Genomic DNA, 27,985 nt, shown 5'->3' on the forward strand with positions numbered 1-27,985 from the left:
AAGATATTTAAATTTTATAATTAAGTCTTATTAGAATGACAACTCTCGATTTCTTGAGTCAGCAATATAATAGTATGTCAATCTCTTCACAGTCGTTCCCTCATTGCTGAGGATCGTGACTCCGCTTAAGTTTGTCTACAGCTTTCCTCCATCTGTTTCGGTCTGTCGCTGGTGGAGTGCGATGCTAATGGGTTGGTTAGTCTGCTCAGTCTGCTCGTATATTTGGTCAGAACAGCGTCGTGGGCTCCGGCCACTTGGTCTCTTCCCTTCAATTTTCCCGGTCTGTCTATACGGACTAATAATAATCTGAGTTGAAACAAAATTAATTTTGAGATACCGTTTCAATGCTTGTGTTTTCGTAATTTTGTAGCGATAATAATACTACATTTTGTCCGTTCATTCGGTCATCTAGAAATGTTGATGTATTGAGCCAATAATCAAGATCAAAACAGAATATCAACCCCACAGGTACCATAAATTTTTACGGCATTAAGAGTAGCCTACGCCAATCATGACCCTAAAAAGTCAACTATCTAAAAAAACACGTTGGCCCTCTCTGTGAAAAACAATATACTACAACATCTTTATCTATCCTTTCGACATACGCCCCAGCGCTTTGACCATTTAGCTAACCATCCGTGTGACGCGTTATCCATAAATATTACTTTAGTTCAACACACGAGTTGTGTATAGGTTGTTTGTAATTTGTATATTTAATTTCAAAAGTGAGGTAAATCACTTAGGAATAAAACACAGATTCAAATAATTAAATAACAATTAAATGACCATAAAAATAACGGGCCACTGGTTGTTAATTAGTTGCATCGGTGCCAAATATCTTGGATCTAACGATTTTCCCGTTTTCCTAATATATTTTCTGAATGGTCTCCACAATAATTCCATTGTTTTGAAAATTGGAACGGGATATACCTCCTTTCTATGTCTAGTTTTAGTTATTCTCCTATACTGGTTAATAATTCTTTCACATAAACTAAAAATTTAATATCAATCAAAATATAGCAAGTGTGTAAGAATTTTTGTTTGGATTCTCAAAATTATTAAAAGTTATAGCGAAGATATGTCCCTTTCCAGCGATGAAAACTCTTTCATATTTCAGGCGGAACTTAACTTACCTGTGCCATAAATGTCACAAAGCTAAAGAAAAATGTATTTTTTGGCACAGCGGTTGGTAGCCTTACATTTGACTTGGATACGTATTTATTACAGGTGCCTATTATAATTAAACAAGACAATAAGAGCCGAGACGAGCAGGACGTTCAGCTGATTGTCATTGATACGCCCTGCCCATTACAATGCAATGTCACTCCAGATTAAAAAAATCCAAAAATTCTGAGCGGCACTACAATTGCGCTTCTCACCTTCAGACATAAGATGTTAAGTCTCATTTACCCAGTAAGTTCACTAACTACGGCGCTCTTCAGACCAAAACACAATAATGCTTACATTACTGCTTCACGGCAGAAAATGGGCGCCGTTGTGGTATCCATAATCTAGACGGCATCCTTTGCAAAGGAGCCTCCCACTGTGTTTAAAATGATTTTATCCACTAAGAGCATTCCACTGTGTTTAAAATGATTTTATCCACTAAGAGCTTTGGAATTCAGCAATCGCCATCAACCAAAACAATTGTAATGTTATGTTTTAAAAAGCCCGCTGAGTTGTTTGCGCCTGTTCTTCTCAAATCTGAGGCCTATTAATTTTATTGAGCTTGTCAAACAGCTCCAAAAATGATACAAAGACTCATCAAGTGATCAGAACTCACCAAAGTCTGCGAGCTTGACGTCGCCCATTTCGCTGAGCAGCACGTTAGCCGCCTTGATGTCCCGGTGCAGCTTCCGCTCCGAGTGCAGGTAGTCCAGCCCCCGCAGCACCTCCCGCAGGATCACCGCGATGTGCATCTCCTCGAAGTTGCCCGCCTTCATCAGGTCGAGCGCCGACCCTCCGCCCAGGTACTCCATTATGATCCATAGCTTCGTTCCCTGGAAAGGAAGCCAACAAACTAATATTATTATTAGTGGCATTAGGACTGATAGTTTGTTCGGGGCAGTGGTTTGTGCTGCCACCACACTTTCTGCGAATAAATATTGGTACATTTGAACTATTTTGTACCAGATTGAAAGGTGTAGGTGTCCCTGTAATTTTACACACACATAATAAAATCAAATGAGGGTGTTTTCCCGACACGCATCTGATCTGGATATTGCGAATTACAAATTAGTGGCGAAATCGTGAAGTAGTGGTGAACGGTCATAAGAAATAGTAAGAATTCCGAGTATTGTTTTGGATTCGGCGTTCATAAAGATAGATATCCACTATTATATGGATATCGATTTCCAAGGGGCAAAAAGATAATTTATTTAGTTATAAAGGGTTATTTTTTTAAATTTTGATCCTTCTTCTACTGAAACTAGATACTAAATAAACAATATTTTGATCTTTAAAAAATATAAAAGAACAACTTTAGCTTTATACCATAAATTAGAACGAATCGTCCGAGCAGTAATAAAGTCGTAGAACATCGTGGACATTACGATCTGACATCATTTTCACGAGCTGTGCTGATAACATCCATCAACTCAGACATAAACTTCCTTAATGTGTTTAAATTATTTCCTATAATATAGCTAAACACGAGAAGATAAAGACGTTATATAGGTATATTAAGATATCATTTAAATAAAAGCTGATAGCTTTTTCGTTTCAGCACTCTCCTAAAAATGTACGAAATACGTTTATTTTAAAATAAAATAAAAAAATTTTAAAACATAATATATGTGGTCAAATTTTTGTAATGTTTTTTTTATGACAGTAAGGGAGGAGACGAGCAGGACGTTCAGCTGATGGTAATTCATACTCCCTGTCCATAACAATGCAGTGCCGCTCAGGATTCTTGAGAAACCGAAAAATTCTTGACGTCACTACAATAATTGCCCTCGTCACCTTGAGACATAAGATGTTAAGTCTAATTTGCTCAGTAATTTCACTAGTTTATAAAGTTCTCTAAGTTTATAAATATATTTGGCTAATAATACTAACATAGTTCATAACAAATATTGTTACTAATATTTATGGAGATCTCTCTCAATTAAAAAAATAAATAAATAATGCCTATATTGTGATTGAAGATACAATTACGGAATACGAGATATTTGATGATGACATAATAATCATTTTAACGAACTATATTAATATAATAAATGCTGTTTTAAATACTATTCCGCGAAACAGACGCAACTAAGACTGCAAAGCTTATTATAATACCTATTTGATTTATGTGACAGGAAATCGGATTTAATTAATTGAGAATGTAATTAACAATTCTGCGGTTACGCTTTCTGCAAGTGGTTGCAGTCATCACAAAATCATGCAATCTGCGCCACTGCAATAAATTGTCTCCGAACACATGATGCAGTCTTAAACTGAAATGAAGATTAATGCTGGACGTCTGTTAGCCGGTTTGGAACTGCACTTCGCTCGCTTCCTAACATCATTACTGGTGTCTGCAGTCGTGCCAGTCATGCAAGTTCAACGACTTGTTAAGACCCAATGGATGGTAGGTTACCTAATTGTTATGATACCATGCCATTTTTAATTTAAACTTCCCAACATAGTACCTTTTCGCATTACAACATTCAAATAATTATATTTTTATTGGATGTTTTCAAAATTTTTAAGTTCCTTAAGTTTCAACTTTTAAGTGGGACTGAAATAAGTTTTTAAGCTCTAGGTATAAGGTGATTTGAATTTGTAAATTGGAAATTGTTAGTTGAAGTTCAGAACAAAGAGATCAATCACGGACATTGAATGAACAAGTAACAGGCTCTGAATGATAAGTAAAATAAGCGCGAGCCAAGTTCAAAAAAAGTTGATAAAGAATTTAAAAAAACGCTCGGATTCATTCTACGTTCCAACTTCGTTCGCAAATGTTTGCTCAATTCCGAATATTACTTCGTTTTAGAAAATAATGAGTGTGCTTTAGTCAAGAAGTGAGAATGAGTGTATTTTTTAAAAGAGAATCAAATAACCTTGTTATACAAATGATTTTGGCGAGACAACACGTCCTGAGGATGCCTCGTGTAGAGGCGAAACACGTGTCGAATTGTTTTAAAGACAAATATTGGCGGAATTAATACTAAAGAAAACTTAAATCATTGGTATAATTATGGATTTCCACAAAGTAATGCCTAATTCAATAAAAATAACCTTGTTATAAAGAAGCTAATATAGGAGAATATAGGGTGAATGTGATACAGAGTCAGTATTTACCCACATCCCTTAAACAAGATAGCATAATCTAATAACTTCATTCTTTTACTTTTTATAATAAATAAATCTATGTGTAGTCTGTATGGGAAGGTAGTAATAAAACTCATAACCCTGCACTTCCAATATTATTATTCACAAAACATAAGCATGTCTAATGATTCCTGTTTATCATTATTCCTAACTGTATGTAAATCTAAATTTAAAATAAATTGACATACTTTGAATCCCTTACTGCATTTTGAATTCAAAAAACAATCTCGTCTTAAAAATATTGGTTAGTTCCGTTGGCAAATAATCTACTATTAGATCATCAGAAATGATACGAGACTTCTTTATTTATACTAAATGACTGCTATATATTATGAGAACTAATCTGCCATATTTTGTAACACCAATCATATAACAAAATATAACATTATATTTACGACAGCATTAATATCCCACAGCGAAACGTGCCAAGCTATAAATCTCGCCTAACATAATATACAGATGATAAAACTGAATCGTAGAGTTTTGAAACGATCGTCCCGAAAATATGTACACGAGGTGGCCGCATTATTTTATGTGCATCCGGACTCGAATGTGTTCGTTGTCCGGAAGAGAACAATGTGAGGCGGCCGCGGCGGTGCGCAGATCCGGTGCAAACATTCACGCTCCATCGGCAACGATAATGATAATGCTCCGTATGTTGTCACACGACCGCTATTGTCTCCTAGGACGCAAATTGGCGGTTCACAAATTGAAAGAAAAGAATACGTATTGTGGTCTGAGGTCGATTGTGAACATGTTACTGGCAAACATTATACGTTGTACAAAATTGGTAGCAAAACAGTATTTATAAAAGAGAATATTGAAAAGGATAGCTATATATAAGTGATTTTAAATGCTATTTTGAATAAAAATATTTGAATTTGAATATGGATATGGATGGTGGGGAGGGATCGTCGATAGTCAATAATCCTTTTATTTTTCAAAATTGATTCCTTCAGTCACTACCAACGTTTCGAAAACAAATAGCCTTTTGAGAGTGGAATTACTAGCGAAAGTTTAACTAGTTTGTATAAAAATTGCTTTTTTAAGTAGCATGGAAAGATAAGCCAAAAACATTTCGTAGATTGAAAAAAAAAAGACTTGTTTACCAACTGTCCAAAAGGTCAATTGCCTTGGAATTTTGCAAAATATTTAAGCAATTATAGTGTAAATCTTTTTATCATTAAGTTTTATAAAAACAAATAAATAAAAGGCTTCATTTAATTTAGACAAGACCAGTCCCTTATTATTTAATACAACACTGTGTTATTCTTTGAAAACGGTGTGCCGAATATCTTAAAGAAGGGACTACACCAACCAAGTTGTTGTAGAAACAATACTTTGTTGATAACAGTGGCCGTAATAACAGAAAATTTACATGTTTTGTTCATAAAATACACATTAAGTAAATTTTGCAACATTTGATAGCATATTATAGAACAACGGTGTTAGCAAGTGTGCCGATCAACTGAGCGGAGGGATCAACGCCGTTCATGTTTATATAGACCAGGAATCATGCTGGAATCTTGTAGCAACATTGGACGGAGAGTTCCTCTGAGAGTCTTGATGAGTACACTCTGAAGTATGTTTGATTGAGCTTGGCTTTAATAACAAGGTGGCAGTGCTACTGTATATCATGCAATGTGCAGAACTACCATATAAGACTATAATAATAATGGGAGAGCAAAATAAGTCAAACAGTTAAAGAGCTTGTGAGAAGAACATACAAGAAACTCAACGGCCACTCTCAATAGAGTATTTTACAATGGCTGTAATAATCAAAACAAATTAGTATGTAAGGTGCTGCATCAAATATATGAAACGTGTTCGAAGTTAAAAGCGTTTTAAATATTAAATATTTCATAACAGTAATAAATAATAAACTGTATAAATATAAATTATTCTATACTGGCTGTTACTTTGTCAACATGATGGTCGTGATTACTGTAAAAATTTGTAATCGCATCCAGCAAATTAAATGATTTACTAACTATAACAGGTCGATCTGGCACCCTTTCACGAGTTGACGCATGGATCAGCCATCGTTCCCTTCGCACATATTTGAGGGACCCGGCACTCGACGACGCAAAATTTTATGGTTAATTAAATTTTCATATTTAATATTCCCATTTTGTTGTTTGTAACTGGCGGAAACCGGCATCACCGTAATACAGTTGCAGCAAATTATACTCACAAAATATTCAGATCTTGTATATGTCAGTCTTGGCTCCCAAATACATCTCAAAATCTACTAAGCAATGATTAATAAAAACGAGAAAAACAAATACAATGCTCCCTCGCCTGACTCACCGCCGCTACGAGGTACACATCAAAGTTAATTCATCCAAACTGCTTACCCTTTTCAAGGCATTTAGATTGTATTCATAATGGTAGTGTGTTCCGAAGGCCTCGTCATGTTTCATTGTTACAGAACACAGAGCAGTGGCTGTGTTGACTGTTGATGCGACGAAATACACACGCAATTCATTTCTGGTTGTAATGAAAGCGTGGATATTTTACAGTACACAGGGTGAGCGAAGTCAAGCCTCTTCTCCCACCTATATAACCGCAACAGGGACACGAAAAAGGGAAAATTTTAACAAACTGTTATATAAAGATGGTTTGATAACCGGGTTTGCTATTTACTTTGATAAAATATGTCATTTTATATCTTTAAACGAGCAATTCTTGTATATATATATTCTGAATGTCGGAAACGGCTCCAACGATTTTAATGAAATTTAGTTCAGGTGGTTCCGGAGGCGAGAAATTTATCTAGCTAGGTTTCAATTTTAAAAAATGTAGTTTTATCCGTGTTTTAATGCGAAACAGCTACAATAACATTAGAATACAAAGGTAAATTTCTCCACTATATACAAGACTATATTAGCTCAGATGGGCCATTGGGTGATCCGGAAAGCAGAAGACCCCGGTTCGAATCCAGATGTCCTATTAGTTTTTTTTTTGTTTTCAAGTATTGTACATTCTTAAAAATCCGAGCAAGGCTCGGTCGTCCGGGTGTTATTAATAAAACTGCAAAGCTTTAATATAACTTACAATACAGTTCAAAAAAGTAGTGTACAGCCAAATAATTACTTCAGCACTGTAAGTTAACTTGTTGCAAGTAATCGTAAAATTTGAAGTGAACGATAAATCTCAATTAAAGTACTCAATAATGGAGACGTGGCCTCGGTCGCATTTGGGATTGATACCTATATAATATGTAACACTAAAATAATACGATGAATCTAGGTAGCCGCATTTCTTGTATTATAATATAAGGTTATATGTAACATTATCCCCGAAAGTATTCAAAAGTAAGTCACATCGCAACAACTTATTTTAATTCTAATCGTGTTAAAATCACTTTTTGCTTTAGTTACATAAACACTTTTTAACTTTATGGTAAAGCGTAATCAGACCGTCTGTTTATATAATGATAAGCAGACATTCAGATAACAAAGTCAGTGAAGGTAGCGGCACCTTTTGTGCAGGGAGCCATAAAAAGTAGTAACTATGTTGAAACAGAGAGGGAAGGTTGCTTTGAGCGTACAATGTCTCAATCAAACGGATGCTGAATTCCTTTAGCGTGCATACGTGAGAGGTATTAAGATATTTCCGAGTGCTACAAGTATTTACGCAGTTCCTTTGACGTTGCTAAGAGTTCTTATATTCGGGAAAAGCGAGGTTTTGCGAGGTTATCGTCTAGCAATTTTGTACCTATAAATTATATATATTCCGACATATGTATATACAATATTAGTAATATAGTAAATCTGAGCACTGCATGATTATTTTTCTGTAAGATAAAGGAGACTGCTCACATCGCGCCATTGCATTACGGTGCTGTGAAGGTATCACAGTTTTGTGATCTAACAGATTTCTCATACTTTTCATTAAAAATAATATTTTATTGCCTGTCACGATCTTAGGACGGTAACGATTAGGTATGATACGCTGTAGCGTTCAGGCGACTTTAGAAATCCGTTGATCAATACTTTAGATAAATTAATCAAAAGTTAAATATACACGAATGGTGAGTGAGTTTACACCTTAAGTTTACGCCTGTTTAACCGAATTCAAAAAGGAGGAGGTTATCAATTGGATCGGTATTAGAATAGATGCCATTTGGTCCCATAAAATTTTTTACAGAGTTTGGCCCAGTAGTTTTCATTTTGTGAACATTTCTTATGAAAATTTTTGTTTACCTCGATGATATAATTGTTTTTTGTGAACGGCTTATTTAGGAGTTTTCATTCAGGTTGATTATATAGTAAAATTATAAACTGACACTAAAAAGTAAAAAAATAAATAAAAACTTCTATAAAAAGCATATATAAATAATAGCATTTTATTAATATTAAAGGTAAAGGTGTATTCTAATAAATTTTTAGTTATTTGATACTTTTCAGTTTTTAAGTCGGTTTTTTTAAATGAAGTTTTTTTTATTAAGGTCATATGAATAACGATTCCAAACTTCACTTAATAATACTAAAATCACTAAGTACTGCAACTCGCTACGGGGCACACGTTTCAATTCAAAGTTCTACAAAATTGCAAGTGCTAATATTGGTTCATTTGTAATTTTATAGAACAGAGCATCCGTGTGGACCCACTCGTTGCCATGGCAACCCTCGGCATCGGTCGACGACCTCCCCGTCGCGACATCCACAAAAGTAAAACAAGAAACTATTAATCCTAGAAGTTCAAACAAGGGTCTAGCCCAAGCGGAGCTGAATACTACAGCTACATGCGCCGTGACACCTTGTTTTGTTTTCAAAAGAGTACAATTTAAACTTGTTAATTAATTTAAACTTGATTCATTATGGTCGCGGTTTTGACACGAAGTTTTGAGTCGGGCGGCGTTTAATTGTCTCCAGTGCTCTTTTGCCGACTATTAATTTAGATTATGAGTTTTAATCAGTTTATTTTATTTGGGTAGATTACCTGATACACTTAAGTACGATTATGTCTGAACTCTAGTAGACGGCATGACCTGGTCAGTGGGACAGTTCAAGTAAGCTTCAGTGGTTTATGATATTTTAATACTTTTTTGGACTTTTGGGTTCAGCCGAGTGGTATTTAGCTATATTCAGGCCTAGTAGATAGCGGCTCTTTTTAAAATACATATGTGTTCCTAGCAATATTTTTAAAATATCCTTCCTTGTTTTATAGTTTGTCATAGTTTATTCGCGTATTTTGATTTGCTCAAAATTTTATAGACGACATAACGGGGCATGACATTTGTTAAAAACAATTCTAAAATGCAATATTGATAAAATCTTGATAAGATTTGAATTAGGTACGCAATAAATTCTAATGATTTTAAATTCAGTTCAATAAGCATACAATAATAAAAGGCTGCTTGCTGTATTTGTACTTGAATAAGCAATATTAAAAAATGTCATATCATCATTACAACTAGTTTACAGACACATCAATATGCTAATCAGAACTTGAAAGCGTGATCAACGTAAACATATCGCAAACCGTAAACTAAAATCTATCACGAAATCGAATCGTTAATGAAAATACTCGTACACTGCGGCAAACGTATGTTTTCCTTGGCTGCAATAAAGCAAACGGAATGTAGGTCGGGTATAAATCGTATCTTCAAATAGATCGGGAGGCTTGCACGCGAAGCCGCCGTAGTCGGCGAAGGGGCGAAGTTATTCCTTTAACTAATTCAATACTTGAGCGTCACTATGGTAACACGGTAGGGCGCAAAAGCCTTTTAAGTAACAGCCGATCACCTTAATCGGTTTCGGGATGATTGGATGCTGCCGGTTGCATCTTAAATGAAGTCTCGCTGTCGGGATTCAATCTAAGATTAATAAAGTATCTATAGTAGAAGTAACGAACTTTTACTATTTTATTTATTATTTGGTTGCCACAAAATATGTAGCAAGTGCAATACAATAGAGATTTCACTTTTGATTTCGCTCTTTCCATTTTATAACTACATTGGGGCGTCGCTGTTCATAGAGATGATAAAGACACATCATGTGTATCGATCGAATTATATTTTATACAAAATTTATATTTTCGTTACCAAAAAGTGTATACAATAAATTCGTGATGAAAGCTTCCTTATAAGCATTATAGCGCCTGTGTTAGGAGACTCCGCTCTTCAATAATATATTTACAAGATAGTTTGTACAGAGATGTGTTCAATTAAGTGCATAATATAATATCTAATGGAGTGTTTAATAATCTAAAAGAAGGTGGTTAGTGTTGTGTAGCAGATATTGTGTGTGGCCGACATTGAGATAGTCTAGGTGAATAGGGGCCAGTGATTATTGGAATGCGTTGGGGTTGTATGTTTGCTTTGGGTGTGTGTTGGTGATAGGTTAAATGTTTCACTTTACATCAATAAATATAACATTTTACTTCGTGTATTAGTTCGATTCGAAAACTTTTCACTATATGCGATTTTTCTATGATTCGCATACAAATTGGTTTCTATCAGTTACCAAAGTTACTGATTGAAAAGGAGGAATTTATCCGTTTCCTACTATTTTTTCTGTTTAAGAACTGTTCTAAATGCTTATCTAAAAATATGTCGGCTTGGAAAAGTATTCCTCCTTTACAACATATTTGTAAGAATTAAAGTATCATATAGGTACTAGCTAACACACACATTGACAAATCAAAATTCGCCACACATTTTTGGGCTGTTAGGTCGACTATACGCTAGTATATTGTAAGTAAATGCTGACAACAAATCAAGGAATGCTTTTTTTACGGAAGTGCAGGACAAACGAGCGTACGGGGCACCTGATCTTAAGTGAACCGGAGCCCACATTGTCTCGTGACACCAGAGGACTCACGGGAGAGTTGCCCGCCTTTTAGAAAGGTGAACACGCTTTTTTTGAACCCGAGCCCATGTCCGTATCTTCTCGGAAACACCATAAAAGGAATCTCATTCCACAGCTTGGTTGAACCGCACTGCCGAGGATGCCATGTATACAATCATTTCTATAGAAAATAATTTCTGTTTGTTTTGTTACTGACTGTCAATTGTCACCTGCCGCTTCACAATGATTTGACACTCGGCGAATTGTCTAATACAGCATGGTCAAACAGGCTTCTCATAATAAGTATAACATTGGAAATTATCTATTCAATGATTTTCTAATCCTTTAAACAAAATGAGCCCTTTTTAAATCACAAAGCATTCACGAGTTGCTCTATGCTTCAAGTAATTGAACAGTGTTTCTATAGGTATACAATGAAGAACGCATAAATCATCTGGTTGACATCAAAACACGGTAAACTTAGACATATTAAACATTCCTCTCCGCCCAACAAACATAATTATTGTTCGCAGCAGTCAGTAGTCGTGAGCCGTGGTCAACATTCTCCGGTCCGCCTCCAATATTTGCCATCGCAATTCGGAGCTCGTGGAATCCAACTTTTCAATCAAGCCGAAAATTAATTCAATTCAACTCCGAATCGACACGGAATGTACTAATGGACTCGGACGAAAACTGGTGCAAATACTCGTCGGAAAAATGAAATTAGCTCGACAAGTTAAACAGCTATATATATTTGGAATAATTCTTTCGTTGATGGTTTCAATTAAGTTTTTAACTTGAGCTTCGCATATTTTTTATATTTTTCTAAGAAGCTACCATTTTTTGTTAACAATAGTACCTGTAACACTGTAACTGTATTTAATAATATTATAATACAAGGTGCAAGCATACTCACCAAGAGTGTCTTCTCCATTATCTATGTCAGGTAAAGTTTTATTTTACATCTCAGTCCATCTCAATTATGAGTAGGTACCGTACTTTAGTCGTTTTTAGTTATATATAGCTGGTTACTTTTAATTAGTTAATATTTTTATGTATATTCTTTTTGTTTCACTCAAAAACAAACAATAATAAATAAATAATGTAAATTGTAAACTGATCTGTGATCACATATTATTACTTTAATGTTTCGAACTCAGATTGACATTTAACAGAGTTGTCAACTTAGAAACTTCAGAAATTGACAACTCAACTTGTTTACTCAGTCTACGCATTAGTTACTATATAATAATTATCTTTAAGGCGACGTCACCAAATGGCCGGCACTGGTTTTCAAACCAGCAAATATGCTGAGTTGGGACCACTTTGTGACGTATAGAAAATAATATTTCTCAATTTTGTTTTATGTTTTATTGTACTATCGTCATGAATAAACTTTTTATTTTTCTTTCTTTTCTTTCTAACAAGTTCTTATTCGCATATAAGAGCTCATTGTTACATATTAGAACCCATTGTTTGACCAAAACGGTAGAATAAGAATTTATAATTTAAAACTTATAAGACGCGAATGGAAAACAATCGAGTGGAAGAGAGATCATGAAGTGAAGTAAGGACGGTAGGTTCGGCCTAGTATTTAATATAATACAAATTAATATAAGATAAAATATATGAAGGGCTCACAAGTTATAGTACTTAGTTATTTATAAAAATCTAAAATCAACGCATCGTAACCTTTGGTTGGTCTCGTAATAAGAAACTATTTAAATTTTTAGCCAACTTCAAAAAAAGGAGGAGGTTCTCAATTCGTCGGTATGATTTTTTTGATTAAGTTACGAACCCTAGCATACTTGCTTCTATTAGCCCTGGACAAAATTCATACTGTCAAACAAATATTTAATAAATAAATTTGAATAAATTGTACGTGTTGTATCAATGAAACATTGGGAAATCGGGACAGTGCATGTCTAGTGCCAATGACCTCCTTGTTTTAAATATTTAAATAACCCCATTGTTTTACCGCGTTGACCTCTTCAAGTAACCTTAGCAGTTTGTTTGTGCTGGCGGCACCGAAACCACCATAAAACACTACTACCGTATGTACCTACCTACTTGCTGATTTGTTTAGCGGTTAATATATTTGGTTTTGGTGCACGTTAAACGCGATGTTTTGGTATTTGTAATGAAACATCATAAATAAGAAATTCCAGAGTCTGCTAGGTCTCGTATACTTCTTCAAAAAAAAAAGGCAAATAATTTAAGGAATACCGCAAAAATACAATCAAGAAATACTTCACGAATAGTTAAGTGGTTATGTGTATGAGATTTAAAGGAATTTTCAAATGGAGATGCCGATGCCTTACACCATTTTATGTTAAGAATATGATTATACAGGCAGGTGTCATGGTAACCTATCAAGGAAAAATACCCTTTCCAGTGATTAAGAAAACACGTTAATCATCCTTGATGAAATAATTGCTTTGTTAATAGGTACATCACTTTACGTCTTCCCGAGTCCAGAAGCCAGTATCAAAAAGATAAATTAGTTGTTTCGTATCATAACAATGTCAGTGTGAAATAGCCGACATTTTCCGTAATAAGTAATGCTATTAATCTTGAAATTATCAGGTTCCTAGTCAAAAAAAAACTCAGTAAAGTTAATTGAAATAGCAAATACAGTACGATCTATACGTATTTCATCATCTTTTTGTGTGGTGTACAAGACCTAACATTGACAATAGGGCCACAGAAACATCTACTTTATTGAACAAAGAAGCATGTGTTGAAAAAAAGGCATTTTTTTAAACTAACGTTATGAACCAATAAGAACACGCAAACAAGAATTAGTTGCGAATGAATCGCAAAAGTTCGCTCACCTCAAGTGCACGCAGAACGAAATCCCGCCTGTAATTTGAGACCATATGACCCCAACAAGCGGCAATAATCCCGGCATCACGCGGTATTAGCCCAGCGGGTACGATGCTCTCCAAGTGAACGTCTTGCAATGATGTATTATTACTTGAGGAGCCCGAGTTCAGTCCCGCGGGACTTAACAACATTAAAGTTACGATAATTTCCTCTTCAAAGTTTCGTACCGACCGACGCGAAAATGGAGAAACATCGTTAGCGGGCGCCAGTGCCGAAAGATAAGAGTTACTCTTGAGGATTATATGTCGCAAGATCGTACACAGTTTTGAGGTAAAATAACATTCTGACATATTATTATCATTTGTTATTACACGCTAGCCACTATTAACAATTAATTGTAGAGAACAAGTACTACGAATCAACTATTTTTTTCTGGAGCAATAACAACTATATTTGTCAAAATTTGAAATCACATATATCGTATTGTTTTTTATGAAAATAAGGTACGAGACGAGCAGGACGTTGAGTTGATGGTAATTGATACGCCCTGCCCATTACAATGCAGTACCACTCAGGATTATTGAAACAAAAAGTCTGAGCGGCACTACAATTGCGCTCGTCACCTTGAGACATAAGATGTTAAGTATCATTTGCCCAGTAATTTCACTTGCTACGGCGCCCTTCAGAACGAAACACAATAATTCTTACACATTACTGCTTCACGGCAGAAATAGGCGCTGTGTGTTACCCATAATCTAGACGGCATCCTGTGCAAAGGAGCCTCCCACTGGTACCATTATTGATAATCTGCCGTTCTTCGTGTTCGAGATAATTTGGAAAGGTATTATGATTGGATAGTAATTACATTTTCCATTAATTTCACTTTTAAAAAAAGTAGCTTTCTCAACCTTTACCTGAACGAATAAACGAAAAACGTAATACAAATATTTCTTTTTTTTAAACTATGTAACGAAGCTTAGCAATCAGATAAGTGACAGGCAAAACAAGAGGAAAACGAAAATGTTGAAGTCAAATAAATAATATTAGACCATAAAACACTGATAGCACTCGACACCATAAAATCTCCCTCAAGATTCAACAAACCTCGAGGGTACATCGTATTGAGGCGTGAATTGCAAACATCACGAGATATCCACGTATAAAATGTTTAATACGACGCCGAAAGCAAACAAGCATCATTCTATATTGTCTTATTATTTCGCAAAGACCACAACGTTCATATTATTATAATAAACGAAAATAAGTGCCCACTATCACGTGACATTTGTTTTATCCCTTTAGACATAAACGGTCGCCCAAATATAATACGTGAGAGGATTACTAAAGAGCTTCTTGGAAATATTGATGAAACTGAAGGAAGCCAAGAAGCTATGCAAATGTAAGAACGCTTGAAATTCTGTCGACTGTTTGAGACTAAAATGAATTAAACAATAATACTGAAACATTTTGTTCCTTATCTCAAGATAAGTATACGTCATTTGTTAGATAAACAAAGGACAGTAATCAGAATACGCTAAATGAGGCGATCAAAATATTAATGAAGAGCCTCATTCTACCATAGAAATCGAAATCAGAAGGTGCTAGAAGTGACATAGCAACACGGATTAGAATTAGAATTATTGTGAGCGGTGGATGTGACACAACGCGTAAATAGTGTGTCTTCGTTTGGCTCGGAGCATAGCGACGACTTTGATTCCGATTTTGATTTTGATTAGTCGCAGTTTAATAAAATTTTTGCTTGACGACTATGTTTACTATACCTATTGAGAAATTTTGTTCTAGACTTTTCATCAGCGACACTCGATATGTTCATACAATTCACGCAATCATCAGAAGTGACGGTATTTATAGAAGTGATATTTTTTATATTTAGTCTGTACATCATTTCGAAATAATTTAATGTTGAGTTAATTAAAGTTGGTAGGTACATTAAAAATAGACTTGTGCAATAAAATAAAATGCAGTAAAAAATGTAATATAAGCGAAACTAATAAATTCGGAAGGATGCGAGAAGATATAATCTGTATCCAACGATAGCAACGAACATTTTCATTTTACGACTCATCGGCTTTAGGGTATTTATTCAGTGCAGACTAGAAAGTAATAAAGAACCGCCGCATATTCCAATATTATTATTCACAATACGTTAACAAAGGAGAAAATAAAGCTTAATGAATATTAAAACTAGCCATAACAGAGAGGATTGCATAAGTATGCAAAATTTATGTGTATTTCAATGTTATATGAATAACTAACAGAATCTGAAAGCGATAAATTCAGGATACCATAATGTGGTAGGGTAATTGAACTGAACCACTTTTGAACTTCTATCATCCATACAAAAAGCTACGGTTTTATGACACTGACTTCTGTATTTCTATGAACTTCACTATCTAGCGGAATAGCTTACGAGACACAATAATAATTTCGAAAGAGTAAAACTAATTCTATCTGAAGAATTGGCAATAAAACTTATGGAACACCAACACATAATGTGGTTACATATTATGTAACCACATTGATATCCGTCATACTATACCTACCCCTCGGTGGAGTCACGAATATTGGCGTTCACAATATGCGTCGATGTAATAACAAGATCCGCCCTAAGGTTCGACACCGCTGACTCACATTGGTAACAAATTACAATCCACCACGTGCACGCTGACACGAATTCTGATGAAATCTCAAACAACCTCAATAATATCCTTTATTTGTACGATTACTATATTCCATTTGATTCGAATTTTTTTAAGCGAGTTCACGCAATTAGCGTATTAGAAATAGTAAAAACACAGTTTATGTGTAAAATGTCCAGTTTTGATAATAACCTACTTCTTGTCAAACCTAGTCAACCTGGAAGCTTTCCCAATCTGTAGTATAATCGCCGCGCGTTGAAAATAGTATAGGCCGCCATCTTAGTGACGTCAGGTTCAAGCAGACATTTCATCAATTACGAATCAAAGGATGAGAGTCTCATTACGTAGACGTTTTTACGACAATGTTTTAACTTGGTTCTAACGCACGGAAGTAAATTGGCTTACTTAAAGACTTTTGGATGCCATTTCCTCATTTTATTTACAGAATCTATCGTACTTAGGTAATATGTACAACCTACAATATATTAAAATATCAAATTAGATCATTCCGCATTCAACACCTACAAAAAGGAACAAGAGTGCAGTAGCTATAGGTTTTGAGCCAAAACGGAACAAAAATGGGATGAAAAATTATTTCTAGATGGAAATTCTAATAACCGTGGGAACAAGACGCAAAAACTAAAATACAAATATTTTATGATTCCAACAATAGAATGTTATGAAAAGTTTGATTAAAATGATCAAAATATATTGGGCGTACTATTAGAAGATTAGATTTAACATTTCGTTAACGATACTGAGTAACTACATGTTGCGCTGTTGCGGAGTTTTTCGCTTATAACTGAATCGCTGCTCTTGTACCAACATGCAATAATGTGCAAACATTGTTGTATTCAGAACGTGAAGGACACCGTAGCTGCTGAAATTACTGGCCTTATGATTCTTAACATCTTAACAGCCTAATTGAGATGCCGCTCAAAAAATTGGATTAAACCAAGATTCCTGAAATCTTCCCATAAAACAAATAAACTATACTATCTCGAATAACAGTAAAATGAATGTACCTACAAAATTATATATAGACAATTAATATTCAGTGTTAACAAAAAAACAACGCAACAAAGCAATCACCGAATAAATAACAGTTACAACAATGACATGTATAATAATTAATTGAACGGTTAATCAGTTCAATGTCCCGCAAGACCGTTTAAACAACAATTATTAATTACAAAGCAACACGTTAGCGTTGCGTTTTAGTTATTAGATAGGCAATTTAGCTCGTGTATTGGTAAATCATTGCCAATGTGAATGTGTTAACTAAATCTGTGGTCCTTGACCCACCTCGTGCCCGCTGCCACGCCGCGGCCGGGCGCTTGTATACTATATTATAGTGAGACTCTTGCACGCCTATAATTTCATTACCTACGAACTTGGCTTATTTTTTGTACTATCGTATAACAATAGCTTTATTGGTACTCACTCGTGTGAGTCATCAAATAAAAATATTTAGAGTATGCATTATTGTAGTATGTTATATTGTATCTATACCAAACTATTTGAATGAGAAGAGACTTGAAATTGTTTTAAATTATTAAAACTTTAGCGAGGCATTATCAACTTTAATTATTTAAATCGGCTTTGCTCACGATTAATCGGTGTTGGTGCCGATTACTTGTGCACTAATCAGAGGTCCTAATAAGTGTCATCCGTAAATAATAATCTTGTGTATTTTCTCCTATCCTATAAGGTTAGGTCTTCTTCTTCTTCACAGTTGATCCCTCATTGCTGAGGAGTCGTGACTCCGCTTAAGTTCGTCTACAGCTTTCCTCCATCTGATTCGGTCTGTCGCATGGTGGAGTGCGATGCTGATGGGTTGGTTAGTCTGCTCGTATATTTAATTAGACCAGCGTCGTGGGCTCCGGCCTCTGGGTCTCTTCCCCTCAATTTTTCCGGTTAAATAAGGACGGACAAAATAATGTTAGGTAGATCATTTATATAAAGAAGGAAGAGGAATGGTCCAAGAATAGACCCTATGGTACCCCCATACTATACAATAGGTTCTTGACTATATATTTAAACATTCAATATCGTCTTGTAAATTGTAATGCAATGTAGTCTAATTTATAATTTTCTTATTATTTACACATTTTACCATATTTAAAGGAGCAATAGCGGACTACTTGATGGCTGTTATCCGAACATAGACTTACAATATACTAACGTAACATAGAAAAGGTAAGCGAATCTATAGTTACTGCGTCTGATTTTTATTGACAAGACGTAAGCAGCCACACTTGACATTAGGTCTTTAGATTTTTTTTTTACTGACCTCTACTATTTACCACTGGGGCTGTCAAAGTGGTTTTGTTCCTGTTTGATATTCGCCATTTTGGCGCTATTGGCCATGTAGCGAGAGTCTGCGGTACTGAAACTAGCGATGAAAACCTCAGCTAAACAATTAACATTGATAGGAAAACTAGTTACAAAAAAAAATAGTGTACTCAAATGCGTTGAAATATGAAATGAAAATTGAAAATGCAAAAATAAGTTCTGTTCAGTCAAAACTAGTTCTCTGGACGCTCGCAAGAAGCGCTTCAAATAGGCACAAAACATTTGCTGTCAAACATATGGAAAAGCCTGTCCAGTGGTTTTTATACAGGCCAGTGGTATGTTTGAATACTGAACCACCGGCTAACGCACACATTTACAAATATAATTGGTAACGCATTATCCGGCTGCCGGGTCGTCTATACGCTAGTATATTTTAAGTCTTTGGGTCCCACCTTAGTAAGTCACACAAATAATGACACATCTCGTCAGTTTCACGGCCGTTACCTTTAATCTAGAAACATGTGCGACCGAAGGATCCAACACATAAACAAACAAACAAACAAACAAAAAGCGCACTGCTACTCGCTTCCCACGCCGCGGCCGATACCACGACACAATCGTATTCATCTACTCACGGAAGGCATTGTCGCTCGTAGTCGTTGAATAACCAAAGTTGTAAATATTATGAGTACGATCATCAGAAACGTAACTGTTATTATATAAATAATGGTCAAATGTTTCGTTTTGCAATATTTTGTATGTATAACAAAAACAAAAATTTTCACTTACAGTTTGATAATACGGATGTTGTGAAGTATCAGAGGTCATTTTACGTCAAATAACTATGGGATTAAAATAAATATTCAAACCAAGCCGCATCTAGTAACTATCAACACGTTCTTCCTGGAAATTTGTGTGCAGAACACTCTACCCATATAAACAGTAGGTACAAATGCATTCCAGATCAGAAAACATGATAGCCTACACACGGGAGGCTCCGTTGCACAGGTATATGTAAACATTACTGTGTATCGCTCTGAAGGACACCGTAGCTAATTGCAGGGCAAATTAGACTTAACATCTTATGTCTCAAGGTGACGAGCACAATTGTAGTGCCCCTCAGAATTTTTGGGTTTTTCGAGAATTCTGAGCGGCACTGCATTGTAATGGACAGGGCGTACCAATTACCAGCTGAACGTCCTGCTCATCTCGTCCCTTATTATCATAAAATAAAAAATTAATAAAAAAACGGACAAAATACGCAAAATAGTAAGTGTTGTCACTGGTCACTGTCCCTTGAACAAGCGTTTATCGTTAGCGTTAAGCGTTATCAAGCAAGCTTAACAAGAAACGCCAGAAGACGTTCTTATAGACTGCAGGAGTGTGGCCGAACAATGGAGACAAATCCTCCGATCTCCAGGATTGCCATTGACAGCCTGCAACAATTATTGTAAGAGACTGCTAGACTTCTGGGACGATCTATTCTGGTTGGAATAAGAAGATGAACGAATACGTACAATGGCCAAATCAAGAGGCTAAGTGCATAAATAGCCCAGCTTAACTAACTATCTAATACATTCCAATTATCGCGATAAACCCGATCAAATCTAACCGCGCCCTTCATCTTGACGATTGAGGTAAAATGTAATGAAAGAGCACTGCTGCTTTACTGCGGAAATGTTAGGAACAGGTGGCAGTACTGCCCCGTACGAACAACGCACAACATACAGACGGATAGTTCTACTGCTGTCTGCTACCATAGAACTGGTATTATCAAATCACACCGTGGGTAAGTTTACAAAGCACTCGCAGGTTTCGAGTGACATGTCTCTTAACTCGCCATTATGACAGTGAATGGATCATGACGAAACATCTTACTTTCTAATGATACAATGCCCTGTCACGCCATTTGTTTGTCGTTTGTAATAAGCTGTTTCATTGTTCCGAGACAGTTTTTTTACACTGTGTATAATATGTATATTTCGAAGAAATTGGGGAAATTAGTTGTTTTTTTTATGGAATAGGAGGACAAACGAGCGTACCTGGTGTTAAGTGATCACCGCCGCCCACATTCTCTTGCAACACCAGAGGAATCACAAGAGCGTTGCCGGCCTTTAAGGAAGGAGTACGCGCTTTTTTTTTTGTTAAATTTGGAAAACAAAAACGCTTACCCCCTTATTATAATGATCCGCTAACTTAAAACAGCTGCTACAGAGTGATATTTTTCAATCTGACATAGGTCAATAGAAGAAGACAGAGTGAGAATTAGCAATGCTTTAAGTTAGCAGGCTATTATGAATAAGAGGTTTAGAAACTTACATCCAGATGTGAAATGTTCCAGTAAGATAATCAGGTATTAATTTTAACCACATTTTTGTTGACAGCATAATGATATGCTCATTAAGCTAATTAAGGAAATATAATACACCAAAAACAATATCAATATTGGCATGCCGTTTGTCAGATAAGTTGAGGAAAATGAAATATTAAATAATAAGTGTTGTTCACTTTTAGCTATAATTCAATTTATAATGAACTTATGAATACTACTATAACGAATTAAAATGTGAATTATGAACATCTTGTGTTTGTGACTTGTGTCAACTATAATCACAATTTAACTGTTCAAGATGTCTGCACTTCTATTGGCCGTAATTGCATTGATTTTGCGTTTACTTTTCGGAATAATAGCCAGCATCATATGCCTCCTATTTATGGCAGAGATAATTTTATAGAAAATATTATTTTTATTGCTACGTTTTTTAATGAAAAAATAAGTTTCAACCAGAGCAGATGTATGTTAGGTATTTCGGTTAAGGAGAGTAAGTTTTTCTACATTATTTTACCAAGGTACTCTATTAAAGATGAAATTTTCATTAAATGCACTTGATATCAGTTATTAATTTCAAATAAATAAAATAATAATATAATAAAATGAACTATCATATTAGGTATTTACAACATAATTCATGTAGTTTTTATGAAAAAAATAAGTCAACGGGAATCCTGAAACACGTAATTCTAAGGATTATATAGGATCTTAGGAACAATAATTATAATAACGCTAACGCTCATTCTCCGCAAAGTAGTTATAATAGAATATTTAATATAAAAAAGCAAAAACTTAAATTGTATAGGCGTGTTGGAGCATTGCACACAACAGTACTGTTTAACGGGAGAAAAACAGTATTCTATGCAAAAAATCACTCAATAACTAATTATTTGAAAATATTGTTGGATATTGAGTGAAATTTGTTAGTCTGTAACTTTTTACATAAAAAACAGTATTCAATAATGCTTTTGCTAACGTTAATACAAAGTACTTAACTAATAAGTACAAAACATATTTTCTCTACCACATTTTAATGTTGATGGTAATACCTCAGACCTAAATATACCTTGCCATTTGAGGTCATAATCGCCCCAATGTACATAGTCTGTTAATATAAAATAAACACAAGGAAAAAGGGTTTTATTTATACCCAACTCTGTTTCATTTTGTTACTTGGAGTAAGGGACCGGAACGGTCTAATATATTTTGTAATATATAACTTAGGTACGAGTATCTCTACGTTATAAGACTAATAACGCCGGCGAGAGGAAAAATATGGCAGAACGCCAAATAAAATGACTTACAGGAATAAAATAATGCTTGCTTTCTTTTCTTTTCAGGATTCCATACGCGGAGTGGTGAAACGGATCCCCAATATTAATCGAAATTCCTTTCGAACGAAGAGAGGAAGCAATAGAATAAATGATAATTGATAAGATTTCATTACATGATCACTTCAGTATTTTATAAAAGCCACTATCAGTTTGGTACAAGTGGATATGTTTTTTTCTAATTATATTTAATATTCAAGGTCTAGAAATCAGTACCTTAGTACCCAGTGCAAATAGTTAAACACATAGATTACCTAATTTATATTTGCACATGAACATTACTAGACTAACATACCTACAACCGCAATAACTAGAACTGAAAATTAACAGTCACCCTTTCAACCTAAGAATATAATATTTACCTATAACGAATCATCTCACACAACACCAGTTTACCAAAGAAATCACCAAAAGAATAGTTAACACCTGAAAAGATACTGATTCCTAAATGAATACTCTTAACTTAGAACAGTAATCAAATGAAAAGTTTTTAATACCTGCATTCTCCCCTGCCTTTCCTATGGCTATGAAATGGTACATCACTAAAAAACATAGAGACAGTCTAGTAACGTGCCGACGGATGGGCAATATACTGCAAAGTATCCAGGAAACGTGGAGCAAGTTTATAACTGAATAGGAAAGTAAAAGGAATAAGTAATAGGAAAGGTAGTGTGAGATAAAGTTAACAGCCGGTCTCAAGTGAAGGTGGAACTTGCTAGAGATAGAAAACAATGGAAGATGTTGCAGGATGCTCATTAGAAGAGGCACGCAAGGTCACTCCTAATAGTTTACGATAAAAATCTCATTGATGGACTGTAGTCGATGCGCACTTTATGAGATTTTTATTTACTCACTATCAAAGTGAAAGTATATTCATCAAGTTGCAAGCCACTCGCGACTTAATGTCGGAAGTAGTTGAATTACTATTACAATTTGTCGAGGGATTTGATTTCCGAACCACTACAGCGACGACCTTGGTGTAGCTTTCATTCCCCTCCATCCTGCTCACATCCACGCAAATTTACACTGTTGTTTATTCATACGCCTATTATGTTTCCCGTTTATGACGCAATAGGGCTGTCAATCGCGTTAATAATTATAGAATCCCACCCGCAAGTTAATCATGTATCGACTGAGGCGTGTTAAGTGTACCATATTATTACTTAAAAGTTATCTCTCTATACAAAATTGATCATTAAATAATTATTAATAATACACTATGCGCGTATACTACTGCGTATAAAATCTAAAAGACGTTATGTCTCATGGCTATTTATAGTGTCCTTAGTTATCCTTAGTTAGTACTAAGGATCTCGTGTTAGTACACGTATCCTTATTACAGCAGAAATATGATTAATTGCGAGTATGATCAATAAGTTTCATTGCATTAGGCCATGTAATGAGCATGCGTAGTGAGGCCAATGAGAAACAAAGGAGTCCAGATGGCTTTTGATCACCATAAATGTATGAAAATCATACTTATTTTTACAAAAAATTATAAAGCGCAATCAGCTAAGCCTTACTTCACAGTGTATTGGATATTTATTTTGTACTTTTTTTGCACGAGACACTCGTGAGTTTCGTGCAACGGCAGAGATTTAAGTTACAATAATATTTTCTGGCAGTACTTGAGGTGGCTCCAAAAAGGAATAAACAAAAACATCTTTCATAATTTAACGCGATAAGAGATATACTCTTATTGATCTTATAGATACGCTTGCACAAATCATGAAACGCAGACAAGTTTTTGCCAACGGAAATCTTTGAAAGTTTAAATATAGCACAAGTTTAGAACGTACAATACAATAATTTACAAAACAAGAATATGTATATTACAAATGTTGCCGTGTATTTGGTGGCGTTTTTACCGACAGCGTTTTTCTTGTGAACGTGCAAGCCCTGCACCGCGGCCATAAGCAGGTATGGCGTGCGACCGCGACATAACGGTACGAGGTATCGCTCAGTGCACTCTGTGTTACGGCTTGCTAACTGCCAACTGCATTGTTGTCTATTTTAATGATCTTGTTCCAGCGCCTCGTATCGCGTAATAATAACACTCGGGAACGGCTGTGTCCCCAATCAAGTTAATTTTCGCTTCTAGGTAGCCGTTCCCAAGTGTCGTCGTTATAACAATAACAACAGTTAACTTCCGATAAATTGTCAGCGCTATATTCTCGCTGATACTTGTCTTATTGAGCCAATTACTATACTTTTAGCGATTATAACTCGATTTTGTTGCTTGTTTGCTTGCTGTCCCATTAATGTCTCCTCAGTTGTAAAAATTACTACTAATACTAATTATTTTACCTTCATTTTATGCGAGTATCAATCTTTTCCATAAGTAATGTAAAAGTATCTTAGCATTACATAGCCGGTATATAAAGGTTATTGAAAGCGGCTGATTAAAGTTCTCAACGCATAGATACGTTTTATTTGACACAGTTTATGTTTTCCGACGAAACTTTTGATTAGAAGTTTACCTGTTTGAACTAAAACTTGGACAGAAATGTCTCTAAAAAGGTAGCAAGTATGATAAGTATGCTTTATTACTTGCAAATAATTTTCAATCAACAGATATTTGGGCAATAATCAGGTTTATAATAGGTTCCCTGAAATTTGTTTCACCTGATTTTGTAAATAATATGAAATTCATTAATACTAATTGGACTACCAGAAATTTCTAATTTGTCTAATTCAAAGATTCAATCTATATACTATATATCTTAAATCATCATGTTTTAGCACATTTAGAATTGTTAACACAAGTGCTACTTAGCTTAAGCGTAATGTATTTAATAAGTAAAACTTTCATTAAATTATATTATATTTGTAATACCTGTGCTGTAAATAAAAAAGAAGTAAAGATTTTTTTTTATTTTTATTCCGGACGCATACTGTGCACACTAAACTACTTTTTGATTGTGTTTGACAAACCGAAAGACTGTATTGTTTTTGTCTACCTACAGTATTAAAAAATGATTCAATTTAAGGAATGGCTGCGTAACTTTACTATCGTTGAATCCTGAATCTAGAAATATATCTTACTTATAATTAATGGGATATCACAGCAGTCAACAATCGAATCAATATGACTCGCTTTGAAGACATAATATTATTTAATTGTGACATTATTCATTTATTTCAATAATGAATAGATTCATAATCAACGCTCGCGACAGCACGATCTACCATCACGACCACCGACTAACATGACACAATGTAATCCGAATTTGTCAACACTGCAGACAGATGGCTCGAGCTCTCGACTCCGGACACCCTATCACTCACAACGTGACATCATAATTGGCCCACATCATACTGCATTTATTTCTGGTTGGTAAGTATCCCAGAACGATTATTGTCTCATTATATTATGTTATGCGATATTTATTTAGATGACATTTAATGAATATACGTTCACAAAAATCAAGATTTTCATTATTATAACACTAGAAATGAGGGATTGCTTGTATCTAATTCTAGAAGGCTTCATAAGATACAAAATAGCTTTAAGGGTAAATGTATACACTTTTATAATAAAGCCCCAGCCACTGTTCAGGCATTATCTATATTCATTAAAATGTTTTATTAAAAAATGTCTCTGTCATAAATCCTACTACTCCACAGATGAATATCTAAATGATCCGACAGCCTGGGACTAGATTATGATTATTTTATAGCAATAGCAACAACAGCACAGTATTGTATATTTTATTAAAAAGAGCTCAAAAAAAGAATGCTGGGAGAGTTTCTTGCGCCTCTTCTTCTCTCTCAGAGCGATATTTGTTTTCGAAGTGGTAGTAGTATCTTAGAAATGAAAAATTAGTAAATTAGAAATGAAATCAAAAAGAATTCTAAAGGAATCAATTTTTGAGAAAATAAATGACTTTTATGCCTTTTAAGCATAGTAACATGTTTTTTGCAGCATGAGTTGTTACATTTTGAGTAGCTGAACTCGTATCAGTCATAAATGGGGTTAAAGTTATGAAATAAAAATCTTAGTATGATGGTGAAACAATCGGCCGAATTAATATAATTCAAAAGGTTTTCCACACAAAAACTTAAATGGAAATAATCTGGATGAGCTCGAAAAAAAGATCAAGGATCGACTGAGAGAAATAACAAGCTGGCGTGGTCCGCCTGGATATAGGAATAGAGGCACACCTTTGATGGGAGGATGAAGTAAGGACATAATAGACACATAAAGTAGCCGGACCTTCCTGGATAAGAAGTGCACAGGATAGACACATGTCGAGCTCTTTGGAGGAGGCCATCACCCACTCAGGGGTTCCTGTACAACAGTTAAAAGATACCTACAATCAAAAACTAAACAAATAATAAAACTAACACTTAGAAAATCAAACAAATCTATTTAAATCTTTGTAAAAGACTAACTGAATAACAAAGACTGTTTATATTTAAGTTCCTTTCACTGCCACTATTATAATTATTTAATTGCGAGGAAAACTATGAATCGTTCATCAATTAATTATATGATGACATTTTCGACAGCTGAAATAAGATCATTTTGAACCATATACTTATAATATACTAGCGTATAAACGACCTGAACGTTAGAATTTTGAATATTCAAAATACTAAGAAGGAGCTAATTCCAAGCATGACTATTCGCTACACTTTCATACGCTCTCCTTTTCTATCTTGCTGTACCTTCTTTAGATGTTCAATTTTCTTGGACGTTTTGGTTTATATATTGTAAGTCTATTTGAACTGTAATTATTTATGACACTTAAAATAACATACTGTTGTGGTTAGCACAGAAATAAAGTTAGGAGTGTGTAGTTCTAATTTTGTTTATTTATTGGTCTAGAGAAACATAAAAACAAGAAGTCGAGGTTGATCACAAGAAGACAAGTTGGTAAGGTTCATACAAACAGGATACAAAGCGGTATTAGGTACTACGTTTGAGAAAATTTTAAAAAGACATTCCGTAGCTTAGGGTTGGTTAGGTGAAACAATGCGGTACTAGACACAAAGTTTGAGCAATTATAAAAAAAAAAGATTCCATAGATTAGGCCTGGTGCAAGTTTAATTAACTTAATGCTATTGCAACACCAGAAAAATCAAGAATGTCACTATCCTTGGATAGGAGTGGAATCCATGGATGGCATAATAAATAATTTTTGATGTACTTCTATGTACAATATAATATGATTTTAAGACAACGTAATTTTTCTACTTTTTGCCAATATATTCTCAACTTTAGGAGCTTAACGATTAGGTAGTATTTCTGACGTAAAATAGTAACATTATTGTATGTCGGTTTGAAGGGCTCCGTAGCTGGTGAAAATACTGAAAAATGAGACGACGTATTTTTTAAGGAAATATAAATTTACTTCCATGATTTATATGTCTAGACTGTGATAGGAGTAAAAACATTGAAAAAAATTGAGGTTGACAGTAAAC

General features: G+C 34.8%; 1 protein-coding gene across 3 annotated transcripts in view; it reads right to left on the minus strand.

Moving 5' to 3' along the window:
• Window positions 1–27,985, minus strand: part of LOC126979967 (serine/threonine-protein kinase 26) — a 127,611-nt gene that overhangs the window by 22,037 nt on the left and 77,589 nt on the right. For all 3 annotated transcript variants that reach the window (XM_050829574.1, XM_050829571.1, XM_050829572.1), the window contains exon 3: window positions 1,784–2,000. In XM_050829574.1, the coding sequence (XP_050685531.1) occupies window positions 1,784–2,000 (217 nt within the window). The remainder of the gene's footprint in view (window positions 1–1,783; window positions 2,001–27,985) is intronic.

This window comes from Leptidea sinapis, chromosome 4, assembly GCF_905404315.1.
Source record: "Leptidea sinapis chromosome 4, ilLepSina1.1, whole genome shotgun sequence".
Classification (NCBI taxonomy): Eukaryota; Metazoa; Arthropoda; class Insecta; order Lepidoptera; family Pieridae; genus Leptidea; species Leptidea sinapis.